This window comes from Rana temporaria, chromosome 1, assembly GCF_905171775.1.
Source record: "Rana temporaria chromosome 1, aRanTem1.1, whole genome shotgun sequence".
Taxonomy (NCBI): Eukaryota; Metazoa; Chordata; class Amphibia; order Anura; family Ranidae; genus Rana; species Rana temporaria.
In genome coordinates this window covers 168,593,630-168,610,022 of record NC_053489.1, presented here as the reverse complement: position 1 = coordinate 168,610,022, position 16,393 = coordinate 168,593,630, and the positions used below count along the sequence as shown (strand labels likewise).

General features: G+C 43.5%; 1 protein-coding gene across 1 annotated transcript in view; it reads right to left on the bottom strand.

Moving 5' to 3' along the window:
* The window catches only part of NOS1 (nitric oxide synthase 1), a 173,024-nt gene that overhangs the window by 114,920 nt on the left and 41,711 nt on the right, over positions 1–16,393 (bottom strand). Inside the window, exon 2 of the mRNA XM_040345889.1 lies at positions 13,110–14,231. Coding sequence (XP_040201823.1) covers positions 13,110–13,804 — 695 coding nt within the window. The 5' untranslated portion in view covers positions 13,805–14,231. The remainder of the gene's footprint in view (positions 1–13,109; positions 14,232–16,393) is intronic.

Here is a 16,393-nt window from a genome sequence, read left to right as displayed (position 1 = left end):
TAGGTGGCGAGGCCATTGCGGCCGGCCTAGAATATGCAAATGAACACTTACGGCGATCCACGAACGTTCCGACGGGCCCGTCGCTCTAAATCTACGTCGTTTACGTCGAGTTACGCCGCGTAAAACTAGGGCTGAGCCCTAGTTCTCTTAAGCCATGTTAAGTATGGCCGTCGTTCCCGCGTCAAAATTTAAATTCTACGTCGTTTGCGAAAGACGTTCGTGAATGGCGCTGGACGCCATTTCCGTTAACGTCTAAGCAAATGACGTCGGAGCGACGTCAGTTAGCGCAATGCACGTCGGGTAAGTTACCCGACGGAGCATGCGCAGTACGTCCAGCGCGGGAGCGCGCCTAATTTAAATGGGACTCGCCCCATTAGATTCGGCACGCCTTGCGCCGGACACATTTAAGTTACACCGCCGCAAATTTCAAGGTAAGTGCTTTGTGGATCGGGCACTTAGGGAGAAATTTTGCGGCGGTGTAACTTAAATCGGAAGATTTAAGTTGCGCCCGATATTTGTGGATTTGGCCTACTGTGTGTGTGTGTTTTATGTCTCTGTGTGTATACTGTGTGGCCCGGATTCAGATAGCCTTTACGCCGGCGTATCTATTGATACGCCACGTAAGTGCTACGAAGCGCCGGCGTATCTTCTTTCTGTATTCAGAAAGCTATATACGCCAGAATTTCCCTAGGATCCGACCGGCGTAAGTGTCTTACACCGTCGTATCTTAGGCTGCATATTTACACTGGCCGCTAGGTGGCGCTTCCGTATATTTACGCAATGAATATGCTAATTAGGTAGATACGCCGATTCAGAAACGTACGTCCGCCCGGCGCATTTTTTACGTCGTTTACGTTAGGCTTTTTCCGGCGTAAAATTACCCCTGCTATATGAGGGTTATCCCATGTTAAGTATGGACGTCGTTCCCGCGTCGATTTTTGAAAATTTTACGTTGTTTGCGTAAGTTGATCGCGAATAGGGCTGTACGTAAGTTACGTTCACGTCTAAAGCAATGACGATTTGCGGCGTAATTTTGAGCATACGCACTGGGATTTTTTCACAAACGGCGCATGCGCTGTTCGTAAAAGACGTAAAATACGCGGGGTCACAGTGAATTTAAATAAAACACACCCACATCATCCCCATTTGAATTAGGCGGGCTTACGCCGTCTCACAGACGTTACGCCGCCGTAACTAAGGGCACAAGTTCTTTCTGAATACGGAACTTGCGCCCTAATTTATGGCGACGTAACGTATCTGAGATACGCTACGCCACACGGATACATACACCAATGTATCTGAATCCGGCCCTGTATGTATACTGTATGTATGTATACTGTGTGTGTGTATACTGTATGTCTGTCTGTGTATACTGTATGTGTGTGTGTGTATTCTGTGTGGGCCCATAATCTCTTATTGCCCGGGGGCCCCATGAGTTGTCAGTCCGCCCCTGATCTGATATGTGCGTCAATATTTTTCATAGGATAGTTATAGGTTGTACCAGATATTGGATAAACTCCTTGACTCCTCTGCACAGGGCCAGATTAAGAACATCATGGGCCTGGTGCTGAGGATTTTGGTGGGGCCTTTTAGGCTGCATTCACACCTCCGCGACAAGTAACGCCGCGTACGTGGCGTATTTTGCCGCGAATAGTGTAACTTTTTTTTTACAAATCCTTCCTATTGCTTTGTATGGCCGAACGCCAATGCCGCCTGAAAAAAAGGGTCCGGGACTTTTTTTCATGCCGCAGGTGTACGGCGTCTATGAGATGTGAACCATCTCATAGACAGCCATGGGAATTCTCCCCTCCAGCGGCACGAGCGGCCGGCGTCGGGCGTTTTGTCGCGGAGGTGTGAATGGGGTGTAATAAATAATAAATAAATGCGTGGGAATGACATGAAAGCAAGCCCAGCCAAGGCAAGTGACCGAAGGCACAGAACCCAGAAGGAAGACCGGGTGAAGATGGAAGTGTCCAGGCCCCGCCTGATTCATCGCAGCGCAGCACTGGAGGGCTCAGTCTGATTCATCGCAGCACTGGAGGGCTCAGTCTGAAAATTGAAGTGTACACTAATGTGCTAATATGCTGTGCATACTTGTACGTTGTGGCATAACCTACCCCAGGGCCTCTAAAAAGTAGTAATGTCAGGAAAGTTTACTACCGCTTTATTATCACAGGATCCCAGGAGCCTCTCATGGGGCCCCCTACTGACCCGGTGGGCGGTGGCCCTTGGGCAGTGCCTAAGTGCATAGTTGCCAACATTTCAAAAATATTTTCAGGGCCACTTTTTTATATAAGTGCTATATTTAGAGTAGCTGAGATCCCCGATGTTCCTCTATACATCATAGTAGTAATCACAAAATTAAATGAGTACTAATAATGGGGCAGAACAAATATGAGAACTGATATTTCCTTTAGTTGAACTAACAAAAGTGTGTCCGTTCTAGAGCTGGTAACATTGAGGATATTCAGTATAATTTTAAAGAACTGTTTTTGTGGGTAAGCGACATAGGGGAGGAGTATGGATGGTATATAAGTGGGAAGTATGTGCAGGTGAGGGAGAGGAATGTGGAGGGTCTAACAGTGGGCACTATGTACAGGAGAGGAGTACAAAGGGTATGGAAAAAAGCACTATGTACAGGAGAGGAGTGTGACGGGTATGACAATGGGCAGTATGTACAGGAAGAGTGAGGGGGTATGACAGAGGGTAGTACGTACCAGAGAGAAGTGTGGAGGGTATGATGGGGCAGTATGTACAGGAGAGGAGTGTGGAGGGTATGACAGTGGGCAGTATGTACAGGAGAGGAATGTAGACGGTATGATAGTGGGCTCTATGTATAGGAGAGGAGTGTGGAGGGTATGACAGTGAACACTATGTATAGGAGAGGAGTGTGGAGGGTATGACAGTGGGAACTATGTATAGGAGAGGAGTGTGGAGGGTATGACAGTGAGCAGTATGTACAGGAGAGGAGTGTGGAGGGTGCGACAGTGGGCACTAAGTACAGGAGAGAAGTGTATGACAGCAGGCACTATGTACAGGAGAGGAGTGTGAAGGGTATGACAGTGGGCGCTATGTATAGGAGAGGAGTGTGGAGGGTATGACAGTGGGCACTATGTACAGGAGAGGAGTGTGTAGGGTATGACAGTGGGCACTATGTACAGGAGAGGAGTGTGGAGAGTATGACAGTGAGCACTATGTACAGGAGTGGAAGGATATTTAGGGACTGAGTAGTGGTTAAGCGGGTCATACATGGATTGAAATCACGCCAATTATGCAGAGACCAGCCATAGTCAATCTATGTATGGGCTAGCTGGTTTTACACAAGTCAATCTATTAATCAACTTGAGTACAACCAGCCTGTTTTTTTTTTTCTTAAAACAATCAGTGCTGCCAGCTAAAGTTAGCAACACTGATCATTGTATGCACTGGCAGAACACAATAACACTGCAGGAGTGATTCCCCCATCCACAGGTCAGCAGGTGAGAGGGTGTGTGGGGACAGGCTGGGGAGAGATACTAGTCAGTGGCTGGGTAGGCACTGGTAGTATCAGAGCCAGATACACACAGGTTACATACGCCACGATCGTTAGAGCGAGAACAATAATTCTAGTACTAGACCTCCTCTGTAACTCTAAACATGTAACCTAAAAAAATGTAAAGCATCGCTTAGGATACCAAAAAAAATTGTGCTAACTTAACTAACTAACTGTTTTTTTAATGAATGAAACATGTTTGAAAAATTGCTGCGCAAATACCGTGCTAGAGCTGCACAATTAATCGTTAAAAAAATTGTGATCTCGATTCAACCCCCCTGAGGATCTCCAATGCAGAGTTTGCTGATTCTTTCATATAACAAGTGGAGAGACTTTCAGCTGTCAAAAGAAAATATCTGGGCAGTCTGCCAAGTTTTTAACAGGAAACATTGTAACTGACACTTCCTTCTTAGAGCAAAGGGATACACTTCTGTGTGTAAAGAACAAATCTGGGCAGTCTGCGAAGTTTGTAAACAAAATGAAACATTGTAACTAACTAACATTGTAACTAAATTTAACCACTTAAAGTCCAATACTTGTTTCTTAAGTTAGAAAGCAATATTATTTGCTAGAAAATTACTTGGAACTGCCAAACATTATATATATTTTAGCAGAGACTCTAGGGAATACAATGGCTATTGCTGCAATATTTTATGTCACACTGCATTTTCCCACTTCAATGAATAATAAAAACCATAAAAACAAAACAGTGAAGTTAGCCCATTTTTTTTGTTTTAATGTGAAAGATGATGTTACGCCGCAACAATCGTGAGAGAATCGTGATCTATCTTCTAAGCAAAAAAATTGCAATTCTCATTTTAGCCAGAAACATGCAGCTCTGTACCGTGCAACATAAAAAGTGCAAAGACCACCATAGAGTAATTTTCTAGCAAAAAACAAATGATGATTTTTACATGTAGTAGAGAAGTGTCAGAATTGGCCTGGGTGGCAAGGGGTTAATTACCATGAGTAATATACAGATAATTATTATAAGCACTGTGATCCTATCAGTCTGCTGTAGTGTGTCAGCTTGTATTTATATTGGCCGCTCTGAATGTAGCTTCTGACAGGCTGTGCAAGCAGCCCCGTATCTCCGGAACCATAAATGATAGCCGTCCCATATTTTAACCAGTTGTGGGGTAGCTCTTCCCATGCCTACCCCCAAATGTGGGGTTTCTGTGACCTCTGGTCATCGAGATACAACCCCCCAAATTCGATCTTAAAAAAAAAAAAATCTTAAAAAAAAAAAAAAATTTTTTTTTTTTTTTTGTTTATTTTTTTGGGCAAATGGGCCTATCTTGAGAAAGGGGCCTGGAGCTGCAGCTCCATCAGCCCCATTGTTAATCCGGCCCTGCCTCTGCAGATACATCTGTATGTGTGCTTACAGTAATATATGATAGCGAGCTCTGTGTCTTTATTCTTGCTTCAAATCTTTCCTCAAGCTCACTTGATACAATACAACAAGCAATTAAATATTTAGGAACTGCTGTCATGATGTGCGGTTTGGGGACATGTTAAACAATTAACTCAGCCATCACCACAGGCTGAATATCTATATTAGCACTTATCTGGGTGCATTAAGTGTCATTCTGTTGTGTGGTTTAACTCTGATCCGTGATATCCTGTGTTTTCTTTTTTTTTTTTTGGTAACATACTGCGAGACATCACAGTGTCGCCTCCAGGGGATGGAAACTTGCTTGATTGGAACTAATACTTAACAGAGGGGAATTCGCACATCATTGTTACAAAGTACTTGGAAGTGACTTTCACCATTGCGCACAAGATTCGCACCGACGATCTCGATAATAATGAGATTTGTTGCCCTTTTTCTGTACCGAATAATGCAGCTTGTGATATTTGTCCCAAACATTAATAGGATATGGCTGTCTAAATGGCAGCTTCTTTATCACCTGCCTGCTTGAACACACTGCAGATTTGTTTCTTGATTCAACCATTATCTTGCTTCTAAAACGTAGGTAAACCCTAAAGCCGCGTACACACGATCATTTTTCATGTCATAGAAAAAAACGAAGTTTTTCTCAACGTGATTCTTGTCAAGCCTGCCTTGCATATACACTATCGTAAAAAAAAATGCTTGAGCAAAGTGCAGTGACGTACCACACGTACGACGGCACTATTAAGGGGTAGTTCCATTCGGATGGCGCCACCCTTTGGGCTGATTATGCAAATTTCCCTTCTCATAACTTGCTTCTGAGCATGCATGTTTTTTCCCCCGTCATTAACCACTTGCCTACTGTGCACATACACCCCCTTCCTGCCCAGACGAAATTTTAGCTTCCGGCACTGCGTCGCTTCAACTGACAATTGCACGGTCGTGCGAAGTGGCTCCCAAACAAAATTGAGGTCCTTTTTTTTCCCACAAATAGAGCTTTCTTTTGGTAGTATTTGATCGCCTGTGCGTTTTTATTTTTTTTGGCTATAAACAAAAAAAGAGCGTAAATTTAGAAAAAAAAACACAATATTTGTAACTTTTTGCTATAATAAATATCCATAAAAAAAAAAAAATGTTTTTATCTCAGTTGAGGCCGATACGTATTCTTCTACATATTTTTGGTAAAAAAAATAAATAAAATTTCAATAACCGTATAGTGACTGGTTTGCGCAAAAGTTATATTGCCTACAAAATAGGGGACATAATTATGATTTTTTTTTTTTTTTACTAGGAATGGCGGCGATCTGCGACTGCGACATTATAGCGGACACATCGGACACTTTTGACACATTTTTGGGACCATTCACATTTATACAGTGAACAGTGCTATAAATATGCATTGATTACTGTATGAATGTGACTGGCAGGGAAGGGGTTAACCACTAAGGGGCGGGGAAGGGGTTAAATGTGTAGCCTAGTGAGTGTTCTAACTGTAGAGGGAGGGGGGTGACTGGGGCAGGTGACCGATCTGTGTCCCTATGTACAAGGGACACAGCATCGGTCTCCTCTCCCTGACAGGACGTAGATCTCTGTGTTTACACACAGAGCTCCACGTCTCTGCTCAGTTACTGGGCAATTGCGGGTGCCTGGCGGCCATCGCGGCCGCCGGGCACGCGCATTGTTGGCCAGATTCACATACCCGCGGCGCAGCGTAACGTAAACCGTTTACGTTACACCGCCGCAAGTTTTCAGTCTAAGTACCCGATCCACAAAGCACTTACCTGGAAATTTGCGGCGGTGTATCGTAAACACGTCCGGCGCAAGGCGGTCCAATTCAAATGGGGCGGGTACCATTTAAATAAGGCGCGCTCCCGCGCCGGACGTACTGCACATGCTCCCGTCGCAAATTTCCCGACGTGCTTTGCGCGAAATTACGACGCGCCAATGTTTTGAGAATCGCGACGTCAAAAGACGGGCATACTTTAACATGGTGGAGTAATTTTCCACCATGTTAAAGGTGCACTATCTTTGCGACGGAAATCTAACACTTGCGACGACGTAACGACGGGAAAAATCTTTGTGGATCGCCGTAACTCCTAATTTGCATACCCGACGCTGGTTTACGAGGCGAACTCCCCCCATCGGTGGCCGCGGTATTGCATCCTAAGATCCGACAGTGTAAGTCCATTATACCTGTCGGATCTTCTGGCTATCTATGCGTAACTGATTCTATGAATCAGTCGCATAGATAGAAACAGAGATACGACGGAGTATCTGAGATACTCCGTCGTATCTCCTTTGTGAATCTGGCCCTGTGTTCCCAGTAACGTGACGGGTGCGCGCGTGCCCCCTAGCAGCTTTAAATAATAAGACGTCATATGACGTCCTGTCACAACAATAGAGTATTCCGCCCGCTATCATTTGACGGCGGGCGGGTATTAAGCAGTTAAAGCGTACACACGACCGTTTTTCATAATAAGAAAAACGACGACATGAAAAACGACAAGAAAAATAGAGCAGGTTCTAAATTTTTAATGCCCATTTTTCTCATCGAGAAAAATGCTCTGGAGCCCACACACGGCCGTTTTTAACGACCAATTTAAATAATGGCATTTTTCTCGTCATGAAAAACGGTCGTGTGTACGCGGCATAATTATGAAATCATTTTGTTTGATCCCATTTGGCTTGTTAAATCCAAAATCTGCTTCAAAAGGGCAAACAAAAAACCTATTGATCCTCATACCTCCCAACATTTTAAGATGGGAATGAGGGACACCTACTAACAAACGTATGTAGGCATAGGACATGCCCCCTGCCACACCCCCTTAAAGGAGAATTAACCAAAAATAAGGTTAATTAAATCCACAAGTGTTTTTTTTTTTACCACTACTATTCCTTTATATTGGCTTTTAAAATCTACAAATGCAGCAATTTAGAAATTGGATGAAAGGTTTGGCACTGGGAAAGACTTTTTGAAAGATAAAAAGTGAATTTTCTATACTACTATATAGATCAGACCAGAATGAGGGACAAATGAGGAGGAAAGAGGGACAGAGGGATATTGATCCAAATCAGGGACAGTCCCTCAAAATCAGGAAAAATTGGGAGTTATGGATCCTGACAGAAATCGTGCGAGCTGACAGCTTCCTCAACTCTCTGCATTTGTCGACTGTTATCAAATACTTTGTTCTGTTGACTACAGAAGACCTATCCTTATAGAAAGGAGAAGAGGGGGGTGTTCTATAGTCCAGTCCTAGGCTAATAATGCTACCTCTTTGTCCCACCAGAACAGGAACTTTTACCTGCAGGACCATTAGGGGAAAATACAGGGAGAAAGGAACCAGCCCATCTAAGGACAGGTAAGCTGCAATATATTACAACTGTGTTCTTGGGTTTAGATACAATTTAGTACAAACAGTAAAATAATCTCTGTTTTCCTCATGGTGAAAAGGGAATTAGAGTCAGACTAGGGCTACATAGATGTGTGTAGTCTCTTACGACTAGATGTAACTATTATTTTCTCATTAGCAATACAATAATTTAATTGTACTGCCAAAATTTGGTTAACTCTCTCAGTAGCCTAAAGCCTCGTACACATGATCGGATTTTCCGCGGACAAAGCGTAGGACTTTTTTTTTTATCCAAAGGGCGTTGGCCGTGAACCTTGATTGCATTCAAACAGCAAAGAATTGTTGGCCAACAAATACGAAACAACATGGTTTTTCAGCTCTTTATTGCCACCCTTTGGGCAACTGCTGCTTATGTTGTCTTATGATTAGCATTGCTTCTGAGCATGCGTGTTTGTACTTTGGATTTTTTTCCGATGGACTTCTGTACACGCGATCGGATAATCCGACAACACACATTTGTTGTTGGAAAATGTTAAAGCATGCTATCCAACATTCCGACAACAATTGTCCGGTGGAGCATACAAATGGTTGGATTATCCGACAACATCCTGCCATCACAGTTTTCCCATCGGAAAATCAGATTGCGTGTACGGGCCTTTAGACATTATTGGTTCACTAGCAATAACTAGTATTTTTATACAGTGGAATCTCGGATTGAGAGTAACGCGGTTAACGAGCGTTTCGCAATACGAGCACTGTATTTCGAAAAATCCTAACTCGGTTTGCGAGTGTTGTTTTGCAAAACAAGCGGGGGTCAGGCAAAAGCGGTGTACAGTACCACGTTTGGCCTGAGATGGGGGGGTGCCGGAGCCGAGTGGAGCCGAACGGCATCGATCGTAGTCGATCGGCGCCGTTCGGAAATGATCAGAAAGACACGGAAATACTCCATTCCCGAGCGTAAAAATGATCTGTCACATTTAAAATATTTTTATTCATAATTCTGTTTGATACAAATTATTAAATGTTCTGTTAAAGCAGTATTAAACCCCAAAACAAAAATTGTATATATTGCTGCTAACTAATCTGTAATTATGGTGGCTTTGGTATTTATTTATTTTTGTGTGTTTTTTCCTTTTTTTTCACCTGTTAACAAAATTTGGCTCCACCCAGGATGGAGGAGCAACAGAGACACACTTGGACAGCAGCACTGCTGACCTGTGGAGATGGTGGTTTTGGATGGACTAGTTGATGTAAATGGTCTTTACATAATTGAATAACAAATTAAAATGAAACTATGGCTAACACTTTTTAAACAATTGACCTCCGGAAGATTTACCCCCCTTCTGACCAGGCCATTTATTGAGATACAGCACTGCGTTTCTTTAACTGACAATTGCGCGGTCATGCAGCGCTGTACCCAAATAAAAAGTATTTTTTTTCCCCACAAATAGAGCTTTCTTTTGGTGGTATTTGATCACCTCTGCTTCTTTTATTTTTTTGCGCTATAAACAAAATAAAAATAGACAATTTTGAAAAATAAAACAAACAAATTTTATACTTTTTCTTATAAAAAAGTATTCCCAAATAAAAAAATGGAAAAAATCGAATTCTGCTACATATTTTTGGCAAAAATCCCAATAAGCGTATATTGATTGGTATATATTTATGGAATATTTATTTATTTATTTTTTATTTGTAATAACAGCGATCAGCAACTTATATTAGTACTGCAATATTGTGGTGGACAAATTGAACACCTTACTGACCCTTTTGACACTTTTTTTTGCGGACCAGTGATAATAATACAGGGATCAGTGCTAAAAATATACACTGTCAATATACAGTACTCATGACACTGGCTGGAAAGGGGTTAACATCAGGGGCGATCAAAGGGTTAGCTTTGTACCTAGCCTGTGTTTTTGTACTGTGTGGGAGATGCTTTTACTAGGAACACAGGATCCTTGCCTTTCCTACTGACAGAACGGCAATCTGCCTTGTTTACATTCTGTACTGAATGATCGTGGGTGCTGGCAGATATTGAGTCTGCAGTATCCGCATATCAACTCCGGCTGTGTATAATCACAGCAGGGGCACCGTTATTCAGATGGCCGGCGCTCACCAGGGGGCCAGCCATCTGAATAGTGGGCGGCAGCAACAATACATAGATTCATGCAATGCATGAATCTATGTATTGTATTTCAGTGGCGGTGCAGGAGAGAGAGGGGTGGTGCTCCTGCGCCCTCTATGGACGCACCGCCACTGGTGGACACATCGGACACTTTTGACAAATTTTCGGGATCATTGTCATTTTCACAGCGAAAAGTGCTATAAAAATGCACTGATTACTGTGAAAATTACAATGGCAAGTGAAGGGGTTAACCACTAGAGGGCGCTAAAGGGGTTAAGTGTGTTCTATTGTGTGTTTCTTACTGTAGGGGGTGTGGCTGGACACTGATCGTCGTTTCCTATGACAGGGAACAGACGATCAGTGACAAGCCACAGAGAAGAACAGAGAAGGTTTGTTTACACTCACCTCTCCCCGTTCTTCAGCTCCTGCGACCCGATCCCCGGACACCGGCAGCGATCGGGTCCGCGGGTCCTGCGGGCATGGTCCATTCACCTATAGGTGGCGTATAACCTACATAGTAATTACTATGGTGCTCTATGTCCTGTGATGTACTCCCATTAGATCTGATGAAAATGCGGAAGCATTGAAACGCGTCATCACTACGAGCCCCTGTCTGACGTCACTTCCTGTCGCCGAGAGCCGTGTGCGCTCCAGGCCGAAAGCACGCCACCGAACAGGTACTCTGCCTCGCTACTTTCCTGGACAGCAACCAACAATATCTTCACCAGAGAAGCCACCATCATCGGCTGACGATCTACAGTGACTACACTTCCCCTTTTTATGAGCGCATTTTGTATTACCTTTTAGTGAGTAGCCATTTGGCTGTTTTAATAAATTAATAAATTCCATATTATCAGACATACTGCACTTAGTAGGCGCATTTTTTCTTTTTGTTTTTTCTATTACAGAGTCTTGCTTCACTCTCCAAAGTGCTGCCACAGTGTATATGTCATTTTGAACTGTTTATATACGAACTTTAAATATTGAGACTTTCATTACAATCCTTTTTATTATTATCCAGTTACTTGTCTTTTTGTTTCCCTTCCTCCCCTTCCCTTTTTTTAACAATTTATTTATCAACTTTTTGTGGTATTGTGGTTCAAATCTCCCTCTTTTGTGCCGTCATTGTGTTTGTTTTTTGACGTACCTGTATGTGCCTGTGCCCAGCCGTGCCCTTCTGCCGACATATATCGGCGTGAAGGGGCCCTCAAGTGGTTAAGATAGGGATTGTGTGAGTGTGGGTACCTGTTATCTGCTGTCTAATGACAATGTATCACAGATACTTTGTGTGGGTACCCATGATCCCTGACACGCAACCCCAATGAACCCAGATGGCATCCCTGGTTTATTTCTGGATCTACTGGCACTGACAGACATGTGGTTTTCAGTGAAAGTATCTTCTCCTATGTTTTTTTTTCATCATATGCTCCATTTGGACAGGCCAGGTTTGTAACATGTTTACTTTGAGGCCTCGTTCACACCATATGTGCATAAAACCTGATAGAAAAAATGCACAGATCTGGCTTGCATAGGCTTGTTCATACCATGTACAGAGCAGTGCATATCTATTATGTAGGTATCTGCAAGACACACAGAAAACAATTGTTTTCTACCCTGTTTTCCCAAAAATAAGACCTACCCTGAAAATAAGACCTAGCGTTATTTTCCAGGAGGGCTGCAATATAAGCCCTACCCTGAAAATAAGCCCTAGTTAAAAATGCTTGTAAAATCCTATAATCCACTCTATTATAGTAGTATATAATGTACAATGTGTGTGTTTCTGTAATATAATTGCGGGGGGGAGAGAGCTCTTGCAGGTAACAGAAGCAGAGAGCGGCTCTATAACAAAGGTATTTGGCACAATTATATTACAGAAACACACACATTGTACATTATATAATACTGTAATAGAGTGGATTATAGGATTTTACAAGCATTTTAACTCAGTTCACACTGGGGATTCCTGTTAGGCAGGGAGGGAGAGGGGGAGAGAAGACATCACATTACATAGTAAGACCTACCCTGAAAATAAGCCCTACTGTGTCTTTTGTTGGCATAATTAATATAAGACCCGGGCTTATTTTTGGGGAAACACGGTATGTGCCGTGTTCACACCATGTGCAGAGACATGAGGTTTTTTTTTAACTTCTCTGCAAGGGCACAAAAAAACAAAACATTATTTTCTATAAAAATATACTGTACTAAAAAAAACACATTGAGTTTTGCTAGACCTGTTTTCTTGGGAATAAAATGAGTTAAATAGTCATAATATGGAAATTCTCAGCTGAGGATACAGTAGTCACATTTAATTAGAAAGTAACAAATAAGCATCCTCATCTTTAAAGTGTGAACCAGGAGATTACATCTCCATCCTTAAAAAGACTAACAACATATCCTAACTAGAGCTGACATTTCCTTTGTATATCTCACAATGGATGAGGAGAGAGCATGCTGAAGGGGATACGGAATTCCAGTCAGAATGATACAATAATAACCTGAATCCTTGCTGACTTTTATCAAGCTCTTGAGGAAATGCTGTCAAGTTAAAAACTGATTACTTTTCACAGGTTTTATAGCCTAAAGTACAATTCCTTGTATTAAATACAAATAATCGAATTATATTAAACTGCAGTTATTTTGTTTGACATGTCATAAATGGATAATAGCTGGTCATATTACATTTCTTTAATGCAAAAGCTGTCTTACCTGTCTACTTGAACTTCTGCGTCCCTCTTTTCCGCTTGCCAATGTCCATCTCCATTTAGGTCTTTCCGTGCCTTCTGTAACATATTCACTACAGGCTCAATCTCTTTCAGGATGTCATTGCTTTCTGCACCCCCATTAAGGCAAGGACTTATGCTGATGTCATCTCCTTTGACTTCATCAAGCCCATTTAAGTGTAGAAGCTGGTGGTCTTCCTGCCAAGAAGAACCTGCTGAGCTTGTGGCACTGTCCACCGTGCTTTGCTGTTCTTTGCTACACAGGCTCTGACTGGACAGATCACTTGACTTGGACTTGGGGCACAAAGGTCTAGTGACTCTAATGGTCTTAGTTGTTCCTTCTCCAGTAAACGTGGTTTCCAGGTGTGTTGTGAAGCCCTCGGGACCTCTGAGGATGAGTATGACAAATGTCTCTGAGGGGATACTGCGCAACATTTCCAGGGCAGATTCATAGCTGGCATCTACAAGTGGCCTGTCATTCACTGCTAATATTATGTCACCTACCTGCACCAGCCCACTTTGCTCTGCTGCCCCACCTCGAATTAAATCAGAAATGATCACAGGGGGCTTGTTCCGTCTTTGTTTGACAAGGAACCCGAGGCCACCAACTTTTCGCTTGTAGAGGCGTACCGAGATAACGTTCGGTTGCAGCTGTTTAACACTGAATTCATATTCCTCCATGACAATGCTCTTCACAGTCTGAGGGGAACGAGTGAATTTGTTATGACGGTTATGACAGTTTCCTTGGCTAAATATAACAGGGATAATCAGAGTATTTCTGAAACAGAGTTTGCAAAACAAGCAGATTCCTTGGATGTTTTAGGAGCCCTGCTACAAATGTTTCAGATTTGGATAACTTTCAATGTTTTTTTAGATGAACTTAGCTTGACTTCACCTATTTCATTCTTTGGTCCTATTTTCAGGAATCTCACTGTGCAAGCAGCCTATAATTCTGAGGTTTCCCAGGTAACAGTAAATCCAAACAAACCTCAAGTCTGTTGATATGTCAGGCAGGCTCCTAATAACAGTTCATTTATAGATAGCTAGTATCCTAATTCTCAGGCATCTCTGAAGTGGCATGTCCAGGCTCCATTTGGATTTTTTGTAGCTGCAGAAATACAAATAATTTATTTATTAGAATCTGATACCAACATACACTGTATAATATGACTTCTGAATCACATGGCTTTTAAGATTGAAGTGGCAATGCTGAATTTTTTTTTTATTTGTAAAACAGGGACAAGGCCGCGCGGGCCGACAAAAATAAACACAATAGTACACACAGTACACGCAATGTATAAATTACACAACAGCAGAACATAATGTATAAAAGCCATCGCTAACCTCCCTTCAGGTACCCCCCATTGACCGCCAGCGCCTAATTGCGTGTGCAACAAGCCCGCGGCGGCTCTCAAAGAAGGGGGGGGAGCTCCCCATCCTGTGGTAGACATCATAGCAATATGTCCGAACCGCGCAACCGGCCCCACCATTTTCTTTTTTATTCGGGAGGACCCCCAGACGGGGGTCATGTAGGAAGTTCGGGGTTAGAGACAGATCGGAAGTGTAACGAGGAAAGGAAAGAGATAGGAAGGGGAAAGGTGGTCGAGGATAGAGAAGGGGGGGGAATGGGGGGGTGAGGAATTAATCCCTCTAGTCGTGTGCCCCCCGGAGGAGGGGGGGGAGTTGCATGCAGACCCACCCACCGGTATGCAATCGGTCAGGGGTGGGAGGGAGCATTGCCACAGATCTTCGCTCACACATCAGCCAGGGGCTCCATCAATGCCTGGCCCTCAGCCGAGTATATGAAGATATTCCACAGCTGCCAGGTGTTTTTAAAAGTTTCCTGTCTGTTGTGCGCTGTGGCAATGCTGAATTTACATCTCATGTAATATGTAAAAACGCTAAATAAACAAATAAGAAATCTTGCCGTATATACTCAAGTATAAGCTGAGTTTCTCAGCACATTTTTTTGTGCTGAAAATGCCCCCCTCGGCTTATTCTCGAGTCAGTGTACCTGATTATCAGGGAGAGGACGCTGGCGCTGTCTGTTCACTGCTTCTCTGTTCTTTGTTTGAGACGAGTGCAAGAGGAGTGAGAGGAGCTCCAGCCATCCAGAAGCTCACCCACGTTCTGACCGGTGACCTTGCCTGGCTCTTTCTTCAGACCCTAAAGTACATGCATGACTATCCTTACAGACCCCAAAGCACAGCAAGATACTGGGGAGACATCGGGGGCCGTTACCGTAGTGCCCCTCGAGCCACCTGTAGCATAGTTCACAGCTCTGGCCTATGTACGTGTAGCGGCCGCCATCTTGCTACACCCGGCAGCTCGCGGATCTCCAGGCTCTCCTGTGCCCGTTTCCCTCTGGCACAATCACTGGAGCTGACCATCTGTAGAGGAGGCGCGGATTTTAAAAAATGGATGCCCGCAGTCTGACTCTGCATGTCAAGGTATGGAGATCGGCAAAGTAAGGCATGCAATGGGCACAGTGAGGTGAGGCATGGAATGGGCACAGTGAGGTGAGGCGTGCAATGGGCATTTTTGACCCTCTTTTCCACTTAGGCCTCGTACAGACGAGAGGATATCCGCTGGAAACGGTCCGCTGGACCGTTTCCAGCGGACATTCCTCCTCCAGATTTTCATCTGATGGCTGATTTCATCTGATTTGATCTGATGGTGTACACACCATCAGATCAAAATCCCAGCGGAAAACATCCGCGGTGACGTGGCCGCAACGATGACACAGCGACGTGTGCGACCCTGGAAGGTAAATACTTCCACGCATGCGTCGAATCACTTCGACGCATGCGAGGGATGGGGATCGGGCGGACTTATCTGGTGAGTCTGTACAGACGACCAGATAAGTCCGAAGGACAGGATTCCAGCGGATAGATTTCTTAGCAAGCTAAGAAATTTTTATCCGCTGGAAATCCGTCGGCTGGATTTTTATCCACTGGAAAATGTCCGCTCGGGCCTACACATGACCGGATCTGTCTGCTGGAACTGATCCGCGGATCAATCCCAGCGGATAGATCCGGTCGTGTGTACGGGGCCTAACAGTAGCCGCTGCATTTCTCACCCTAGGCTTATACTCGAGTCAATACGTTTTCTCATTTTTTTTTTTAAATTAGGTGCCTCGGCTTATATTCGGGTCGGCTTATACTTGAGTATATACAGTAAAATAAATTCTATGATCTACATTAAAAAGGGGCTACAAGAAATTGGTTATGGTAAACCACTATATAAAAACAAGGACATTTATCAGCCAAT